The 19,478-nt window shown below is 40.3% G+C and overlaps 2 protein-coding genes across 2 annotated transcripts; one reads left to right on the top strand and one right to left on the bottom strand.

Moving 5' to 3' along the window:
* The first annotated feature begins 669 nt into the window (after nt 1-669).
* clns1a (chloride channel, nucleotide-sensitive, 1A) lies at nt 670-6,675 on the top strand. The gene is made up of 8 exons (XM_070829312.1): nt 670-1,041; nt 2,080-2,216; nt 3,000-3,137; nt 3,723-3,833; nt 4,456-4,469; nt 4,565-4,736; nt 5,501-5,567; nt 6,235-6,675. Coding segments are annotated over exons 1-8 (759 nt in total). The 5' UTR covers nt 670-922; the 3' UTR covers nt 6,236-6,675.
* Nucleotides 6,676-8,932: 2,257 nt separating this feature from the next.
* On the bottom strand, nt 8,933-11,822 carry aqp11 (aquaporin 11). Its single transcript, XM_070829319.1, has 3 exons — nt 11,225-11,822; nt 9,949-10,065; nt 8,933-9,033 (listed from the first exon to the last, which is right to left on the bottom strand). The coding sequence occupies exons 1-3, from the start codon at nt 11,820-11,822 to the stop codon at nt 8,933-8,935; spliced, it is 816 nt and encodes a 271-aa protein (XP_070685420.1).
* Between the last annotated feature and the right edge of the window lie 7,656 nt (nt 11,823-19,478).

Raw genomic sequence — 19,478 nt, forward strand, 5'->3', positions numbered from 1 at the left:
ACTACAGTTTTAAATATTCAGCAAATCTGTTGTGATTAAACATTTTGAGGGAAAACAAAGTAGTTATTCGCACATCACGTAGGTTCAAGGCAAGAAGTAGTCATAGTTAATACATTTTAATTTTATTTTTGTAATTTTATTTATTTATTTATTTGAATTTTAAGAAAAATGAGGGGGAAACTACAAATCGTCAAGATACAAAAAAAGTTTTTTTTAATGAAAAATATAATATTATATAATAAAATATATTTATTCTTTAATAAAAGCATTTTTTTAATTTTTTGTTTTATTTACTTATTTGAAATTTCAGAAAATGAGGGGGGGGAAACTACAAATCGTCAAGTTAGACACATAATTTTCCGGTTTAGACTTTCACAATAAAACATCCAATCATTCTGGGTGTAGTTGCGCATTTTGACCACTTGGTGGCGCCAAATATCCTTTAAGTTTAAGGGGCGTCAAGTTACACATGACACCATACATGATACGCCGGTAAGAATATTCAAAATAAAAGCCTCACAGTGGGCGGAAATGTCGACCGCGCACTGTGGCTACGTGCTCTTGACGTTACGTACGAACTGACGTAAGGAGGTTGTTGTACGTGGTGGTCACGTGATTCTTCGCCCCGTGGTGACCGCATCTTGCCGCGACATTTCAGAGTGAAGAAGCCGCAGCTGCTGGTCGTTAGTCCGTTTCCACACTTCACCCTCTGTCGGGCTCCTGGCTCTCATCCTCACCCGGCAGAAGAAGCGCCCAGCTCGGCTCACAGTTTATCCTTCTCCGGCTGTCGACCATTTTACTCACGGAGAAGTTATCCCGGGTTAAATTAGCCAGCTTTGTGGCACGAAATAGGTCACGCGGCTCCTTGTTGACACCCCGAGTCTCCACACCGTCCCCGCAGACGTTCACGGACACACGGACGATGGTTTTGCTGAAAAACCTCCGTCCCCCCACCGAGGGAGTGCGGCACGAGCAAGCCGAGACCACGGCGGTGATGGACGGCCAGAAGCTGGGCTGTGGCACGCTGTACGTCTCCGAAACGTGAGTGATGCACATGGCGCGCGTTTTTCTGCCTGAATCACCTGTTTCAGGTGTGTCAGTGCTTCATCTGAGGGCTTATCGTGTTTAATGTGATGCCCACGTTACATAACGGATTAAAAGAAAGTAATTATCACTGATAAACAAATGACCGCATTCCCTAGTGCCAAGCACTTCCGGTGTAGTCTCTTTCAAAATAAAACACCGAAAATTAATTTGGTTGAAAAAACATAATTTGTCACAAAGGAAGTCAGATATTTTAAAATTGATCACTAAATTAACTATTAAATAAATCTAAACATGACATTCATTTTGGTACTGAACTGCACTAAACTTACTGACACTTTGCTCCATTTTAGTGTTTTATAGTGTGATGGTTGTTAATTGGTGTATTTGTAACTATATTGATATTTGATTAATCATTTGAGTAAAACATGTCAAACATTTCCTTCTTTCAGTTACTTTTTATTATTTATGGTAGGATTTAGCTACCATAAATAATGACTGACTGAAGATTTGACCTCTGAGCATTTCTCACACAGCATTTTATAACTAATGAATTATTTTCATTATTGATTAATCTGCTGATTATTCTCTTGATCATTTCTTTGGTCTATAAACAGTCTCCAAATGCCCCGTTTTGTTTGATCAACAGTCCAAAAGCTAAAGACATTCAGTATACGACTATATGAAACAAAGAAAAGCACCAAATCCTCACATTTAAGCAGCTGAAACCAGAAGTTTTATAAGAATCTCTGTTTGAAAGGTAAATTAAACGACTATTTGATTTTCAAAATGGTTGCAGATTAATTTTGTGTTCATCGATCGATCGTTTCAGCTCAAAAAAACAGTAAATTGAGACGATAATCCCCGGATCAATCAATAGTGATAGTAACTGTTTGTTGCAGGACTGAAGATGCCTTCAGGTACCGGCTCTTAGACACGTTCTGCTCCAGAACAATTACTGAATTCGGGATAAAGGTCCAAGATTTTAACAGTCTGAGTCTCAATTGTCAGATTTCTGTATTTTACTTTCCTCAGGCGCCTGTCGTGGTTCGACGGCTCGGGGATGGGATTCTGCCTGGAGTATCCCACCATCGGCCTGCACGCCATCTCCAGAGACGTCAGTGCTTACCCTCAGGAGCACCTGTACGTCATGGTCAACGGCAAACTCCAGGGTGAGACTGACGCAGAGTGTGACATTCATATTAAAGGGAGACGTTTTTAGATTTAGATTTCTGTCTGAAGCAAATAAGTGAAGGTTAGTTTAGTGTTGATTTTATTCTTTGGTGTCGAGATCGTCTGAGCACAGAAAATATTTAGTTTTAAAAGTCCACAATACAGTTAAGAGTGAGATGAATGTGTTTACATGAGTAGTTTTCCTTTTGTTCTGCTGACAGGCGCCCTGTGGAGTATTTGACCACAGTGGTTCCATCAAACACTGAATAATTATATTATCTTGTGCGCACGCATGTACACATGTTAGTAGGGGTGTCGCAGTTCTCCAAATCAAATCAAGTCGATCTGACTTTGATTGTTAAGGTTGTGATTCAATTTTCAGCACTGACAACTATGCCATTGACTGTTGAGTCTTGATTCATAAACACCAGCAGATGAAATGAAAACTGCCACGTGGTCCCAAGTACAATATGACCGTCACCTTTCTGGAACCTATGGTCAAAATTGTAAATGCTATTTTTTTTCTTGGATGCCTGCAAGTTGGCCAAGTGGAGAGGAAAAACACCAGGAGAGTCACAGATCCTGGTTTTGGTTTGAAGGTCGAACTCAAAGCTCATTTTAATCGTCTTTAGGTTGAGGTTTGTGTCTGTGGGAAGCGGCACAATGATCCATGTAAAACTGGGAGAGAAGCTGAAACTTGCCGTCTTTCCGCCTGTTTTGATCTGCGCGAGTTTGCAGCTGCCTGAGTGTCGCCTGTTTTGTTTTCACCTTCATCCTCCCAGATGAGAACGAAGCAGACATGGCCGAGAAACCAGCTGATGAAGAAGACGACGACGGAGGCAGCAGCAGCAGCGGTGATGATGATGATGATGAAGGAACGATCACAGAGATTCGATTTGTGCCCAGTGATAAGACGGCATGTGAGTGACCACCCTGAGGATGAAATATTATGTATTTATGTATGTTTTTACTATTTAAGCAGCAAAAAGAAATAAATGTTTTCATAGTTTTCTCTCTGATCAGTTTCGATGAGTCTCCACAAGTAAACCACAGACTGTAAAGTTAAAGAATAAATGTTTCAGTTGCTGCCCAACTATTTTGTTGTGCATGTCAGTGATGTCTTAGAGGACAAAGTCCTGGTTCAACTACAAGTCACATTTTCATGCTCATAAATAGGAAATAACTGCAGCCTTTCTTTTCTATTAAGGATTTTCCTGCTTAAAAGATACAAAACCTAAAAGGTTATCGGCTGATTTAGGATGCAGTTAGTCTCTTTTTGTTTTGTTTTTTATTGCCAACAACCCGACAAAAAAACCCAAACCAGCGATGAATGTTTCTGTGTGTAAAGCTTCATTGTCCAGAAACTTAAAAACACACCAATGAGTCACACTGTTGAACAGGAAAACATGTTCAGGAAATTAATTAGAACCAAATATATGTAACACATGAAGTTTGTGTGTGTGTGTGTGTGTGTGTGTGTGTGTGTGTGTGTGTGTGTCACGCAGTGGAGTCCATGTTCTCAGCGATGTGCGAGTGCCAGTCGCTGCACCCCGACCCAGAGGACGACGACTCCGACAACGACTTTGAAGGAGAAGAGTACGACGTGGAGGAGGCCGGTGAGGAGAAACACATCCAACACTGACGCACGTCATGAAGTCCAGTTCTGGTAGCTGTGATGTTTTTCCTGACTTGCTAACTCTCGTCTGTTTTCTCCTTCTGTCTCTGTTTGTCCGTCTCTTCCTGGTTGTCTGGACTCTCTTGGTTCCAGAGGCAGGTAAGATCTCCTGCACATTTAGATTCATATCACGGCATCAAGCTCTTTGATTTGATCATCAAACACCTTAAATCACCAGCAGTCTTTATACCAATAACAGCTTTCAACACCTCTGTCATATTGTCCATCCACAGCAAATACAATTCTGATAAATTATTACGACCGACTATTTTATCATTCTTTATAAGTATTAGTGTGAAGAAGTGTTTTAAACTCACTGTAAAGTCACTAAACCTCAGATCACATATCAGTTATTATGTAAAGGATAATTCCTGCAGGATTGTTGCCCTGGTTTTCCACACAGTGACAGTTTTTCCAGTATCACAGACAAAAGCTCCAGTGAGCGGCGATCGTTAGTGTGTAAACTGTTCAAAGACGTGATCAGAGAGTGGTCATGTGATCCAGAGGGGCGGTGTACTTCCTGCAGTACGTGTGCCTCCATCCTGTGGTGTTCGCAGGGCGAGAAACTGAAGGAGCAGCGTTACAATCACTGTTTTAAAGAAGCTCGCTGCAACTATTACTGTGGTGACTCATTTAACATAGCCGGCTCTCTCTCTCCTGCACCACCCAGAGCACGGCCATGCCGACATCCCCACCTTCTACACCTGTGATGAGGGTCTGTCGGCGCTGACGCAGGAGGGCCAGGCCACGCTGGAGAGGCTGGAGGGGATGCTGGCCCAGTCAGTCACTCAGCAGTACCACATGGCCGGAGTCCGGACCGAAGAAACCAACGCCGAATTTGAAGGTTTGTCTCACACACACACACACAAATAACTCTATCATAACTTTTAACATTAAAACGATAAACTGTGTGTGTGTGTGTGTGTGTGTGTGTGTGTGTGTGTGTGTGTGTGTGTGTGTGTGTGTGTGTGTGTGTGTGTGATATCGGACCAGGATTTGCTTCTAAACTACACATAGAAACTTTTTACGTTGAGCAGGTGAATGTGATCTCTGCACATTCAGCATTTAGCACAGTGAAGCTGTGACATTCAACTGTAGGAACAAGAAGAAAACATATGATTTGAAGTTGAATACTTTGAATTTAAAGTAACTTCTTACTTGCTGAGCTGAGTAAGTTATGTTGCCATGGAGAGAAAAGACAGAGAAATGATGACTGTTTGGACTTGTTTGGTTTTTAAGTGGTGTAAATGTATCATGTTTTAGCAAAAATCACAGTTTTGAATCCAGAATTGGTCATTTGTGTCTGAGTTTTGGTGTAGAAATGAGAACTACACCTCCTGAAGTGTCAAGAAACATGAACTGTCTGGATCACCACACTGGAGTTTTCCAGGGGAAATAAAGAGGAAGTCTCGCCCCTCAGTCTTTTCCTCTCCGGTGGGGCGGTGGTATAAACAGCTTCGGCGATCTCTTTCGGACATCTCTCTCTCTCAAGGGGCTTTATTGGAATGAACATTTCAAAAACAGTGTTACCAAAACAACAAAATACAACTTGATACTGATGAGTTTGCATCCCTGTGTTTGACTGAGCGTGTTTGCTGTTGTTGGCAGATGGTATGGAGGTGGACGCAGCAGCGGCGGAGGACGGGCAGTTTGAGGATGCGGACGTCGAGCACTGGTAACACCAACAGTAAAACATTAGCATGAATTAAATGATTATTTTTATATATATATATATCAGTGCTTAACAAATGTCTCAGACCAGCTGTCATAAAAACGAGAAAACACAAATATTTTAGAAATCTGTCAAAAACTTGTTTCAAATTAAACATCGTATTATTATTTATTAGGCAAATAACAAACTGGAACAACTAAATAGTCCTTATTCACACATTTTAACCAGAAATCTTAATATCTAGTTTGACCTCCCTGATTGTTTTCATGGACTTTTCCACTGTCTCTTTTGTTATTGAGCTCCAAATAGTTCCCAGCTGTTCCCTCAGACTTGCTTTGGATTAAATTAGTGTGTGATCTATTTTTTTAATTCAATAAATCCCAGATCTGTTCGATAGGATTCAAGTCTGGACTTTGACTTGTCCAGTCCATCAGTTCCTCTACTCCAGATTCCTTTTACATCATTTCAAATCCATCATTGTGATTAAAGAGCTGCACATACTGGAGGGTTAACCATCACAGGAACTAAAGAAATATTCTGGTAATCAGCAATACTGTTAATTTAGGGCAGGAGAGGGAAACACCTTCCACTGGGTGGAGGTCTGATACATTTGTTAAGCTCTGTACATTGGTGGTGTTTCATTCATGTGCTTATCTGATCTTTTCTGTAGATGGAATTCATCACAGCAGCTAAGCGAAGCACCACAGATGCATCATGGGATGGGAGAAGAGGACGACAGCACTTCCTAAAGGCTAAAGCTCTTACTTGTACTCATTCTTTTCCCGTGTACTTAAAGTCATCTCAGTAGTCTTTTGTAGCTTCCTACTTCTTCTTCTTCTTCTCTCGTGTTGCGTTGTTGACTTTCTGCTGCCCTTCACCTCCACTAATTTGTCCAGGCCGTATAAATTAAGTGTAAGATGTACACGCCTTGTCAGCTACTGTAGACTATTGAGATGCAGCCCCCAAAATCCTATTGTTGATTGTAACAACAAAACACTGAGTTTCTGTTTCTGTTTTGTACCTAAGCGACCAATTTAATATCTGATTTTCCTGCAGAGGAGAGTTAATGTCTTTGTAAGAAATTGTCAATAAATGCATAGTTTTTGTAAGAGTTTTTTTGTGCTTGATTTCTTTTTCATTCAACACTTGGTTTTGACAGCCGTGGTGGGTGCCGTTAAGTTTCCAGGTTGTTTTCATTCTCATGAACGCGCGACCTAAATAGACAATGTGGCTATTTACACCGTTTCTATTCGTCTTTGACCATCTTTTAATAAATCTAACCAAACTGATAATAACAAAACTTTGAACTTCTTGCTTATATCATATGAATCCAATTTTCTAATTAGATAAAAGTGCTGCATTGCTCTTTTTTTTTTTTTTTTTCCCCAATAGGCTGTAAAACTTTTGTTAAATAATGATTTTGTTAATAGACACAATAAGCTCACCAACATGGCAGAAATATACAGACTGATTAACAAATATACAGAGAATTGATACCAATTAACAACTAAGAATCGAGTCTATTGTTTCTAAGTATGACCACTTAAACCATTTGGTTTCCAGTGATATAAAACAGAAAAGAGCAGAAAAACCTCAGGTTCTTAAAGAATGAAATAATGAAAAAACAATTGGTCGTCAAAATTGTTAATCATTTCTGTTGATCGGCTTATCAACACATTTAGTTAGACCCAGTTAGACTTGAAAATATACCAACCAATCAGTCAATCAATCTGAAAACGGTGACCACACAGTTTAATCTGCCTCCAGTTTTCACAGAGGATTCAAAGGCACCAGTTAAATCTGTGCAGAAACTAACACGGACCTGTGAACAGTACATGTTTACACTGTGCTTGGCTCTGCAGTGTCACATTAAATATAAGCATGAATAATATTTACAATCTGTCGGTAACACTGTTCTGAAAAAAAGTGCTTACAAATAGTTTGCTTTCTTTCTAATCATCAAATTCTCAACTTAACAGCATACAATTCAGCTTAATAAAACTAGGATCAGTAGATTCACTTTGACTACATCCACATGCACAGTGTTCAGTTCAGTCTTTCACAATGTTAAGTTGGTGCTTTTCTCCTTCCAGAAGAGCAGAAATGTGAGCTTTTCTTTCCCCCGGCCCTGCAAACTGTTGGCTAGTTGGTTTATTTCCAGCACACAGAGCTGATAATAAACAGGGGAGACGCCACATGTCGCAAAATAGTAAAAAGAAACCCAACATACACTACTCACTAAAAGTTAGGGATATTCAGCTTTCAGGTGAAAGTTCAGGATGAACCTAAAATGCATTCTAACCTTTCCAGGTGAACTTAATGTGACCTTCTCTAAACCTTTGAATGCACATGTCCAACTGTTCAGTGTCTCAGTACTTTCTGCACCAGCTGCTGTTCTCTAACAAGAAGCTTAACAGCAACATTCACAACAGGTTTGATCCATGAATCCACCAATACATTTCCTGCTTCAGGTAGAATTGGTATTTAAACAGTCCTCCTCATCCTGCTGTTCACATTCTGACATCATGAGACCAAGACGACACCTAACAGTTGATCAGCAGCACCTCAACACTGGAGGCTTCAAACAGGAAGTCCTCAGACGGAGGTGTTCACTGAGCTTAGAGGGTCACAGAGTGTCATCAGGAGGTTGGAACAGTGATACAGAGACTGGAAGAGTCACAGAAAGGAGAGGAGTGGACGTCCTTTGGCCACGTCCCAATTTATTGAGACACTGAACATGTTTTGTTGTGGTTTACCTACCACTGTTGGTAGATTTTCTTTAAACAAATTGTTTAAGATGAAGAAATCATCATTGCATGCTTCTACTTAAATGTCCTACTTTCATGATATAATATCACTGTAGCATTCACTTTTTACATTTTCCATATATTTCACCTGAAAGTCGAATATCCCTAACTGTTAGTGAGTAGTGTATGATACATATTCTGAATGTGCTGTTTACACGACCCGTATCAAATTCAGAACATCGTTAATAATAGTGGAATGTTATTGTGTATATAAACATAGTCATTAAAATGCTGTAATCTTTCTCCTGTTAGTTCTAATGGTTGATAATCCAGTTCTGAATGTTGTGGAGTTGATATTGGCTCAAAGAGCTGATTTCTAAATTCCTAAACTAAACTAAAACTACCAAACTCTTCTGTTGTAAAAAACTAAGTTTGCAGCCGTAAAAAGTAAAAAGTTGTCCTGTTCTATGTTAAACAGAAAAGTGAATACATGTTTTTAGTAATACTTTTAGTGTGTTTTTGCGTATAAGATGTGCTCTTGAGGTTGAAGTCTTTAAAAACAAAAAGTGCATATCAGTGTTGTTGGACTTCTGATGACTGAAACGACTTCCCCACGTGTGCTCACGCCCTCTTCTTGGTCTCCGGGGGGAGACGGAGAGTCTGCGACCTCCCCGACAGCAGAGGGACGAATTTATCAAACAGCAGCACTGAGCCCATCATACCTGCAACGGCGAGAAAGTAGAGGAAGAGATGAGGAAGAGGAGCAAGCACATTTTGATATTCAAAGAAGATTTCAAACAAACTCTCTCAATTTGATAGAACGTGGCAGCTTGACATTATATATTTTACGTTTAAATTTACTGAAAATGTTCTGGTACAGGACATAAATCCTCAACAGCAGAGTCTATCATTCAAAAAAAAAATACCACAATATGAGTATTTAAGATAATAATGTCACAATTTGTCACAAATCAGCTTAATGATTATACCAAATATCCTTTGTTGACCAATAAATGATCAAAATTTGAATTCTGAATTCTTCTTCCGCTGCTGTTTTCTGTGTTTTGTTAATGTTGTTAGGATGAAAAACTAGACAAATACATATTGATAGTTAAAAAAGATAGACAGAAAAGATTTTTTAAAAATATTAATGTCTCTATTAACCAACTGATTTATAGATTTCCACCACCAAATGAACACTGTGGTGTCACAGTGTTTCACAGGGTTCACATAGTTAAATCCAATACAGTTGAACTCTTGTTTCACTGTCATACCACCTAAAGTATAAAATATATCAATGAAAACCAGAAGGGATAATATGTAAACATATATCACATCCTATCTGTCCTTCTCAGCTATACAATAATAGCATCAAGTAATCATTAAACACGACCTGGATCTGGGTAAGCAGCAGAAAGTGGATGAATAAATGGATAAACTAATTAATTACATATGAATTTTACATGAGGCCTGGAACAATAAGGCCATGAATGATCATACAAATCACAAACAATAACATTTTATAGCTAAAGTTACGCCCTACGGCGGGCAAGAACAAGCAAAAGGAGATGAAATGCAACACTTTTGAATGTTTTTTAGGGCCCGCTGCAGATCCCCTGACGTCAGTGCACACTCACCCAGCAGCGGGCCCAGCCAGTAGACCAGGCAGTACTCCAGGAAGGAGTGTCCACTGCAGGGGAACTGTGTGGAGAAGGCCAGCGCCGGGTTAAACACTGCTCCGGTCACACTGCCACCTGGACACACACACACACACACACATCCTAAACAAACAAGCTGCATGTGCTATTAAATCTTTTCTCAATAGAAAGATGGAGTTCAACTGTTTGTTGAATGTTGTTATCATGCAGCTGCTACATGTTGAAGCCTTTGTGCTCGTGCAGACTGATGACTCGGTCAGATTGTTGATGAAGATAATAAAATGTTATTGAACAGCTCAGGGAATCAGGAACAGGAGGATGTGTTTATATGTACAAACAGAGAAGTGTGCAGTCTGTCGGCCTCTTTAGCTTCACTAACTGGGTGCTAACATGCTGCATGGCTGCCTTTAGTTTACACTGTGAGTGCCTGATGGGTATCGTAGGCCACGAGGCCAGCTCTCACTCCGTCACTCCTCTGGGCGTCACTCTGCTGCTGCAGTTTTAGAGTGGACACCTTCACCACAGACAGAAAACACTGAAGAAGAGCCACATCACCAAACTAAATCATCAGTCTGGAGCTTTTTACATAAAGGAAGCTGAAGAAACTCAGTTCTGCTGCAGTTAACTCTCTTTGATCCTTTAGTGACTTTTCTTGCACACATATTGATTTAATGCCTTTGTATGTTGTTTTATTATATATATATATGCAAGGACATTTAATATAGTCATATATATATCAGTATAGTCATATATTAAAACATTTAATATATTTATATATCAGTATAGTTATATATTAAACATTTAATATAGTTATATATCAGTATAGTTATATATTAAACATTTAATATAGTTATATATCAGTATAGTTATATATTAAACATTTAATATAGTTATATATCAGTATAGTCATATATTAAAACATTTAATATATTTATATATCAGTATAGTCATATATTAAAACATTTAATATAGTTATATATCAGTATAGTCATATATTAAAACATTTAATATAGTTATATATCAGTATAGTCATATATTAAAACATTTAATATAGTTATATATCAGTATAGTCATATATTAAAACATTTAATATATTTATATATCAGTATAGTTATATATTAAAACATTTAATATAGTTATATATCAGTATAGTCATATATTAAACATTAAATATAGTTATATATCAGTATAGTTATATATTAAACATTTAATATAGTTATATATCAGAAACAGCAGGATCAGGTGGTCTCCATACCTGCATGCACCACTGTTGCTATGACGGCTGCTACCGCGTGCACGCGGTATTTCTCCTCCACAGGTCGCGTGTGCGTAATAACAGTCTGAACCGCAAAGGCGCACGCGAGCTCCACGGCGGCGGCCTTGAGCAGCGGCGCGTGAATGGGGCTGATGCACCGGTAACCGAGCAGCTTGTGCCGCACGTGCAGTCCCGACAGGCCGACGCTCCACATCACCGGTACTGCGGCTCGCGCTGCTGCTGCAGCTGCGAACTGGCACGCGATCCGCCGCAGAGCGCACCAGCCCGAGAGTCTCGCGTGGTACGCGTGCTCGAGCGCACCGGAGGGGTTGCCTATGGCTCCGCTGAAGGTGAGCCCGTGCACCACGGACGCCAGGTACGTCAAGGTGAGCGCGAGTCGATGCTCGATCCCGCCCACCTCGGACAGCAGCTTTAGCTCGTGCGTGCAGCAGCACAGCTGGAAGGTGGACACGAGCTCCACCGCGTACACACGGAGCCCGGTGTCCGCGAGGGCCCGGGTCAGCAACCGGCGTGTCACCTCGCTCAGCGAGATGATCCCCGCGAGCACCGACAGAGACACCGCCACGTCTGCGGTCATGTTGGCGGCTGGTCTGCGCCGTCTGCCGGGGTCCGTCAGTGCACCGGGCCGCTGAGGTCTCCTCCCTTTGGCCGCTCTGCGTCGCAGGATCTCGCTTCCTCTGGCGGATGGTGCTGCCGGGCTGCTGCTGCTGCTGTAACCCGGAGGATGAGGGGTACAACCGGGAGCAAATGGGCTTCAGCCCCGGTAGCTCACATGGTCCGGAAGTGGCTGAGCTCGGCAGTTTTCCTCCTCCTCCTCCTCCTCCTCCCTGTCCTGATGATAATGCTGCTCCTGTTATCCCCCTCTGCTCTTTTGTCTTCCACTTTCTCTTTCATTTTTATGCCTCTCCTCCTTCCCCAATGTCCTCCCCCTTTTCCTTCCTCCTCATTTCTCCTTACAGCCCCAAACAATAAGGTTTTCTGTAGGCAGCCCACAGTTCAGATTAGGAATATCATGGTTTTCTGTGTGCACACACCTTTGTGTAACCTTTATTCAGTGCAATTAGAAAACTACATTTCTTAAAGGCTACATGAATTCCCTGTATACAAAAAATCTACACAAATGATTCTTTACAAGAAATGAAACACAACCAAAGCATTAAGTGTGCACCACATATAAACCTGATGCTGACGATAACATCACTTTACCCAGTGATAGTTCTCATTTCTGAGCAGGCGTCCAGAGAAACAGTTGATTAATATTTCCTGTCCGATATTTGGGAACAATTTTAAAGTAGATAAATACAAATATTTAATATATATGCAAAAATCAAAGCTCTACAGTCGCAGATAATGATTATATTTGTAGATGTTGTGATGGATCTGGTCTTAAATACAATATAAGATATATTTCACATGCCAAGAGATAATTAAGAATAATCAAAACCACCATAACCTTTATTATGGAGACATTTGATCACTGACTGATATGAAACAAAGCACTAACAACACTGTTTAATACAATAATTGTATATATATGAACTCTACAGCAGGAGGACCATCAGAAAATACATTTTCATCTCAAACTGGCTTCACATGAGTAAAAGCCTGAGTGATTTTGTTTTTTTTGGTTTAAGTTGCTCCAAAGTCACTGCAAAACGTCCTACCGCTGCTTCAAGTCTTCAGGTATGAAGACGTTCCCGGACCAGAGGTCAACCATTCTGCTCCGATGTCTCCTTGTGAGTGTCGTGCAAACACTAACCTCATCGGCTGCATGTGGTGGGAGGAAGATGACCTCTTTATCTCATCATCATGAGCTCTGTATCAAGTAATCTAGGTCCTCTGAAAAAGTTGTGGTCAGGTCAAAAGGTTAGACGCATAATGAGAATGAGCTTTTAGACACGTACAAGATGTTATCCTGAGTTTACTGCACAGGGAGCCATTTATCTAAATGCTAAGAGCTGAAGTTGAATAAATCCACAAACAAGTTACTTGCTGTTATGAGAATTTACTGATTCTGATTTACTGGAAAGTATTTTATTATATTCTGCTAACATGTAATCAGACACGTCTGGTGTGTTTGCTGAGCTTAATTAATGCATCAATAAACCAAAAGGAACAGGACTGAGAGTCTCCACAATTATGCAACACTAACAAAACAGTTTATTAAAATAGTTTATATGCATAAAAGGAAACTTCACATATAACAGAATTAAATCACATCATAATTAGATTTAAAACAAGCCTTTAGTCAATAAAACAAGATAACTTTAAAAAACACTTTAGGTGAAAGCTGTGTTAAAATGTTCATTGGTTAAATGTTTTAAAATGTTTTAAATGTCACATATCAGAGCAGCCCGTCCCCTGTGGGTCAGACACTGAGAGGACATCTGCAGCCTGAACACTGAGTTTAGGTCATTTGACATTTTGATGTGAGATGTAAATTAAAGAACACTAATCTCTCGCTCTATATCTGACTTATGCATTCAAGTTCAATCCATCAGTCAACATCTATTGGTTCTAAATCCAGTATAATCATTCAGTGTATCAATAACAATGAGAAATGAGTTCTTACAGTGAATGAAGGTGATTAAGGTGCTCATGATGGGTAAGTATGAACAGACGCATCATTTGAATTCTTGAATTGTCTCTTAATGAAGGAGTTTGGTCTACACCTGCTCTTTATGGAAAGCATCTTGAGATAATATTTGGTGTGCATTTGCGCTATATACATTTAGATTGATTGATTGATTGATTGATTGATTGATTGATTGGTTGATATTCCCTCTCTGTCTCGGCTTACGGCTGCTCTCCTCTCCTGGTCCTCTGGATCACCGTGCCTACGACAGCACAGAGCAGCACCAGCAGACCGCTGAGCAGTGAGCACCTCACTGTGTAGACGCTGGACTGAACCACAAAGGGCTCTCTGTACTTTAGAAGGGTTTTGGTTGTTGATAGACACTGAAAATTTTGGTCAATAACTAAACACCAATACACTCCTGTGTCTTCCACCGACATGTTAGTGATAACTTTGCTCATTTTCGGATCAGTGATTATATTGGAAGTAAAGTCAGTAAATACTCTGCCTCCTGTTTGGTTTGACTTGATGGACCAAAGTGTAAGCATTCCTCTTTCTTGATATTTACATCTCAGAGTGACGTTATCTCCCTGTGAGAAGAACTCTACAGCAGGAGGACCAATTTTGGGGCACACTATCAAAAGATAAATTTTACTTCTCAAATTGGCTTCACATGAGTAGAGACCTGAGTCATTTAATGTTAGCGATGAAAACACCAGCGAGTCGTTCCGGCCCACCTCGGATAGATTTTGTTGAATATTTATCCAAACTGGGACCTGGTCATCAGTGTCATTAGTCAAAGTGCACGGCAGCACAGCCGTCTCTTCCACTGTGTGGTAGATTGTCTCTGGTTGCAGTAACAACTGTACAGGCTGACTGCTAACACACTGCTGTTGGTACATCACCAGACAGACGTACAGTGTAAAGTCAGTGGGTGTGAAGTTGGAGACATCAAGCACTGATGTCTTTGCTACCACTTTGAATCTTCCTTTGATATCATCCATCACCTTATTGACCCCCAAAATATACTTCCACATGTCTCCATCATATCCAGCCTCATGCCTGAGCCACAGGGTATCCAGAATGTCGGCCGTTCCCTCACAAGGCAGCTTCTTTGTTCCTCCAAGATCCAGCAAAAAATGTTCCATCTCATCTATTCTGCCACAAATAGTCAAAGTTGTGTTTTTTTCGTGTGTCACTTGGCCCTCGGTCCAACACTCCTCTTGGTACAGGCCGGAGTCTGAACGCGTCAGGTTGTGGATGATGTAAGAAGAAACATCGTCCCTGCTGACAACTGAGAGTCGCTGCTTCAAGTCTTCAGGTACGGAGACGTTCCCGGACCCGGAGATATACCACAGGACAAGCTTCTCCTCACCCACAGATCTGGAGATCTGGCAGAAGGTGGCCTGCTTCGGGAGGTTGAAGGTGTAAGAGCTCATTTCCTTTTGGATGAGAAGTTCCTCTGCATGAATGTTGCTGATGAGAGCGAACAGCAGGACGGAGAGCTCTGCGACTGCAGCCATTCTGCTCCGATGTCTCCTTGCTGCATGTGGTGGGAGGAAGATGACCTCTTTATCTCATCATCATGAGCTCTGTATCAAGTAATCTATGTCTTCTGAAAAAGTTGTGGTCAGGTCAAAAGGTTAGACGCATAATGAGAATGAGCTTTTAGACCCGTACAAGATGTTATCCTGAGTTTACTGCACAGGAAGCCATTTATCTCACTGGACAGAGTTAGTTTGCACAGTAACAGCAGACTGACCAACATAATATTCTCTGACTGTAAAGAGGTGCAAGTCTCATTTTAAACCATTTTGTATCGAACTGCAGTTTATGATTATTTTCATTCTGGATTAATCTGCTGATTATTTTCTCCATTGATTGCAAAGTTGTCACAATGACTCAGAGCCCAAAGTGACTCATTCACAATACTTGTTTTGTCCAACCGACAGTCCAAAACTCAAAATAATTTAAAAAACATGAAAACTATAAAAGAATAATCAGGTAAAAGCAGCAAATCTATACATGTGAGAAGCTGGAACTGTGGCCTGGTTGGCATGTGCAGTAATCTAGAAATATCCTCGTAGTCCCTTTACGGCAGCCCTCCGACGTTTCCCATAATTCACAGGAGGGGTGCATCGCAAAAACTGTTTGCATGACACTGTGTGTTACTGAGGACTCAACTTCACGTTGTCCCCACTATCAACTTTTCTCACAGCGTCACAGTTCTTGCAAAGTGATGGTATTTTTAGTATGAAATTCCCTCTTTGCACTTTCACTGACATTATTTCCTTGCTGAGCTGTGGCAGTTAGTAACAGGGTGGGAATTTGGTACTAAAAAGACTGGAAGATACTCACCTCATCTGAACTTAAGTTAATTTCTGCATGAACAACATTGAAGATTTTCTGGTCCATAGGGCTCCTCACTCCCACCACTAGAGGACGCTGTCTTGTTATTCTTTTCCTCATTCAGAACCATTTTCTTCATAGACATGAACTTACAACATGAACACATCTGTTTTTCTGGTTTATTATGATGTTAATCAGTAGTTTAGAAACTTACTTTGGTTACTGGCTTTCCAAATACTCCAAAACTCATCTTGTTCCACCTCAGTAAGATTTTCGAGGGCATGGTGCATTTGAAAACCCATTTTTACAGACTCGCTTTATATGACGTTTATTCTTTTACTTGTATTTATTCATACACTACTCACAAAAAGTTAGGGATATTCGACTTTCAGGTGAAATATATGGAAAATGTAAAAAGTGAATGCTACAGTGATATTATATCATGAAAGTAGGACATTTAAGTAGAAGCATGCACTGGTGATTTTATTCATCTTAAACAATTTATCAAAAGAAAATCTACCAACAGTGGTAGGTATACCACAACAAAACATGTTCAGTGTCTCAATAAATTGGGACGTGATGACACTCTGTGACCCTCTAAGCTCAGTGAACACCTCCGTCTGAGGACTTCCTGTTTGAAGCCTCCAGTGTTGAGGTGCTGCTGATCAACTGTTAGGTGTCGTCTTGGTCTCATGATGTCAGAATGTGAACAGCAGGATGAGGAGGACTGTTTAAATACCAATTCTGACTGAAGCAGGAAATGTATTGGTGGATTCATGGATCAAACCTGTTGTGAATGTTGCTGTTAAGCTTCTTGTTAGAGAACAGCAGCTGGTGCAGAAAGTACTGAGACACTGAACAGTTGGACATGTGCATTCAAAGGTTTAGAGAAGGTCACATTAAGTTCACCTGGAAAGGTGAGAATGCATTTTAGGTTCATCCTGAGATTTCACCTAAAAGCTGAACATCCCTAACTTTTTGGGAGTAGTGTATTGACATTTTTATTGTATTTTACCTCCTTTGCCTCCCTTATCTTTCATCATTCTTCTGTCTTTCCACAACTGTTTTTTTTTTTGTCTTCTTGTTTTAACTTTATATTAATTTAGCCTTCATTTCTTATCTTGTTTTTCTTTTGGTCACACGCTTTGGCTTTCTGCTGCCTTCTGAGGATCCTGCGTTGGCTTTGTATGTCAAAGCAAAGTAAACTCTGTTGATATGATCATTATTGCTTGAAATAATAGTAGTAGTAGTATTCATTGTTGTCACTCTTACAAAAAAGTCTAAACACAATAGATAGATAGATAGATTTTTTCCCTATCTGCACATCACATTAAAAACACTAGGCCTAGTGGTTGTTGTTCCAGTGCAATCATATGAGGCACTTAAGCAAATAATACAGCTAACCATGATATTCCATTGAACATTATATCGGTTTTACACATTTTTATATACTGTATGATCAATAAATGTGTATATGTATGCTCATTACTCTTATTGGTTGATTAGATTTTGTTTTATTTTTATTTTACCCCTCAAAAAATGTGATTTTACCAATTTATCTACCAATTTGTGTCCTTAAAACGTGTCTTTTCATTGTCCCAGATATAATTTGAAGTGCTCCTGATGGCACAGATATTTTTCAGAATCAGAATCAGATTTAGTGGCCAATTATGTGTAGACATACAAGGAATTTGGCTCTGGTTTTTCTGTTTCTCTCAGCATACTAACACAGAAACAGACATACAGCAAAACACAAGGACAACAAAGCTGAATAAAATAAACATAAGGCTTTCCCCATAGGGGGAAATTCACATTTTACAGCAGCAACAGAGGCACAAGATAAGCAGTAATAGAAAAAAAAAAGAAATAAAATAAGCAATAGTAAATAAATATATATTGTAATGATAATAAATACATATTTTATACTATGAACATAAATGTACAGTACAGTATGGAGAGATATATGAAATTATGAGTGAAAAACAGTGCCAATTTGCTACCATGTAGTGACTATGGACTGTTTCTCTGCGTTTTTAACAACAGCCAGTAACTACTGTGTTAGTGATGTTAAAAAACAACAATGAAAATTGTGAGTTAGCAGAAGGCAAAAATGCTTGAAGAAATGTGGACTTGTTGATGTAGCAGGCTAATTTACATACATGAGGTAGGCAAATATTGCAGTATGTGAATATATACAGTATATACAGCGTGCTTAGACTTATAAGTGACGGTTATAATATGTTTAAAACTACAAAATATAATCTAGAATTTATAGGCACAGTCGGCGTTATAAATTCCTACTTTTTCCAGTATTTGATTAACCGGCAGACTTACAACTGAATGCAACGCTGTTTACAATAATAGTGAGAATATCGTACTTTTTTCCGTGGCTTTGAACGCAGCACTACTCGCTCGCCACTGACATCAGCAACAACCAATCGGCGACGAGCGCTGCCAAAAATTGACCAATGGCGTGTCGGGAGCGGCGCCGAGGGGGCGGGTGTTTCTGTGCAGCAGGCTTCTCGCTGCCTGGCTAACAATAGCCTGGGATCGACAAGTTTACTGTTGAAAAACCGACCAGCAGGGCGACGGAGCGGAGCCGAGCCGAGCCGAGCCGAGAGGAGAGCAGAGTTCCCCGAATACATGAGACGGCGTGTCCCGGTGTCGGTAATTATCAGCCACCGCTCTGGGATTCACATTTACAACCAGACAAGTGGTGAGTGAGCCTTTTGGACTTTATTTCCAGACCTGGATTTTAGCCCTTCATCTCCACTCTCAGCCGGGCATGGTGCGTTGGCTGAATTAGGTGCTTCTTTGCCTGTGAACAGGAAGGGGTTAATGGTTACTGTAGGCTGGGATCACACTATTATTCCCCTTTTCTTTATCCACATCCATGTATTCACGCCCCGGACCACGCAGGCCCATCAGCCCGCACACAGCGGACTTAAAGTCAGCCACGACGGGGTTATTACAGCCGGAGGTGGATGGTGGCATTATTTTTTTATTACACCGGTTGCCTCCCAGTTTACCAGCTGGCTGTGATAACATGGGAGTTTTTATGGACGAACTGGGAACAGGGGCGAGTATCAAATGAATGAATGAATGAATGAATGAATGAATGAATGAAATGCTGTCAGTTCCCACTTTTCCATTTCTGAAATCCACCTCAGACATGATTCATCAGAAAGTCCATGCCCAAGAGTAGAGAGCACTCCTCTGACTGCAACACCTTCAAATCTCTCACTATTCGGGGTTTAAAGTTCAACGTTTGACCTCTTGGCTGGTGTACTAAGTTTTAATCAGACAGGT

This window comes from Pempheris klunzingeri, chromosome 4, assembly GCF_042242105.1.
Source record: "Pempheris klunzingeri isolate RE-2024b chromosome 4, fPemKlu1.hap1, whole genome shotgun sequence".
Lineage (NCBI taxonomy): Eukaryota > Metazoa > Chordata > Actinopteri > Acropomatiformes > Pempheridae > Pempheris > Pempheris klunzingeri.

What these genes read in the sequence shown, in the direction of transcription:
- clns1a (XM_070829312.1), top strand. Translation starts at nt 923, where the DNA reads ATGGTTTTGCTGAAAAACCTCCGTCCCCCCACCGAGGGAGTGCGGCAC. An exon ending in GCCCAGTGATAAGACGGCAT is followed by an intron (nt 3,138 to 3,722) that starts GTGAGTGACCAC and finishes TGTGTCACGCAG; the next exon opens with TGGAGTCCATGTTCTCAGCG. An exon ending in AACCAACGCCGAATTTGAAG is followed by an intron (nt 4,737 to 5,500) that starts GTTTGTCTCACA and finishes TGTTGTTGGCAG; the next exon opens with ATGGTATGGAGGTGGACGCA.
- aqp11 (XM_070829319.1), bottom strand. Translation starts at nt 11,822, where the DNA reads ATGACCGCAGACGTGGCGGTGTCTCTGTCGGTGCTCGCGGGGATCATC. An exon ending in AGCAACAGTGGTGCATGCAG is followed by an intron (nt 10,066 to 11,224) that starts GTATGGAGACCA and finishes GTGTGTGTCCAG; the next exon opens with GTGGCAGTGTGACCGGAGCA. An exon ending in CTGGCTGGGCCCGCTGCTGG is followed by an intron (nt 9,034 to 9,948) that starts GTGAGTGTGCAC and finishes TCGCCGTTGCAG; the next exon opens with GTATGATGGGCTCAGTGCTG.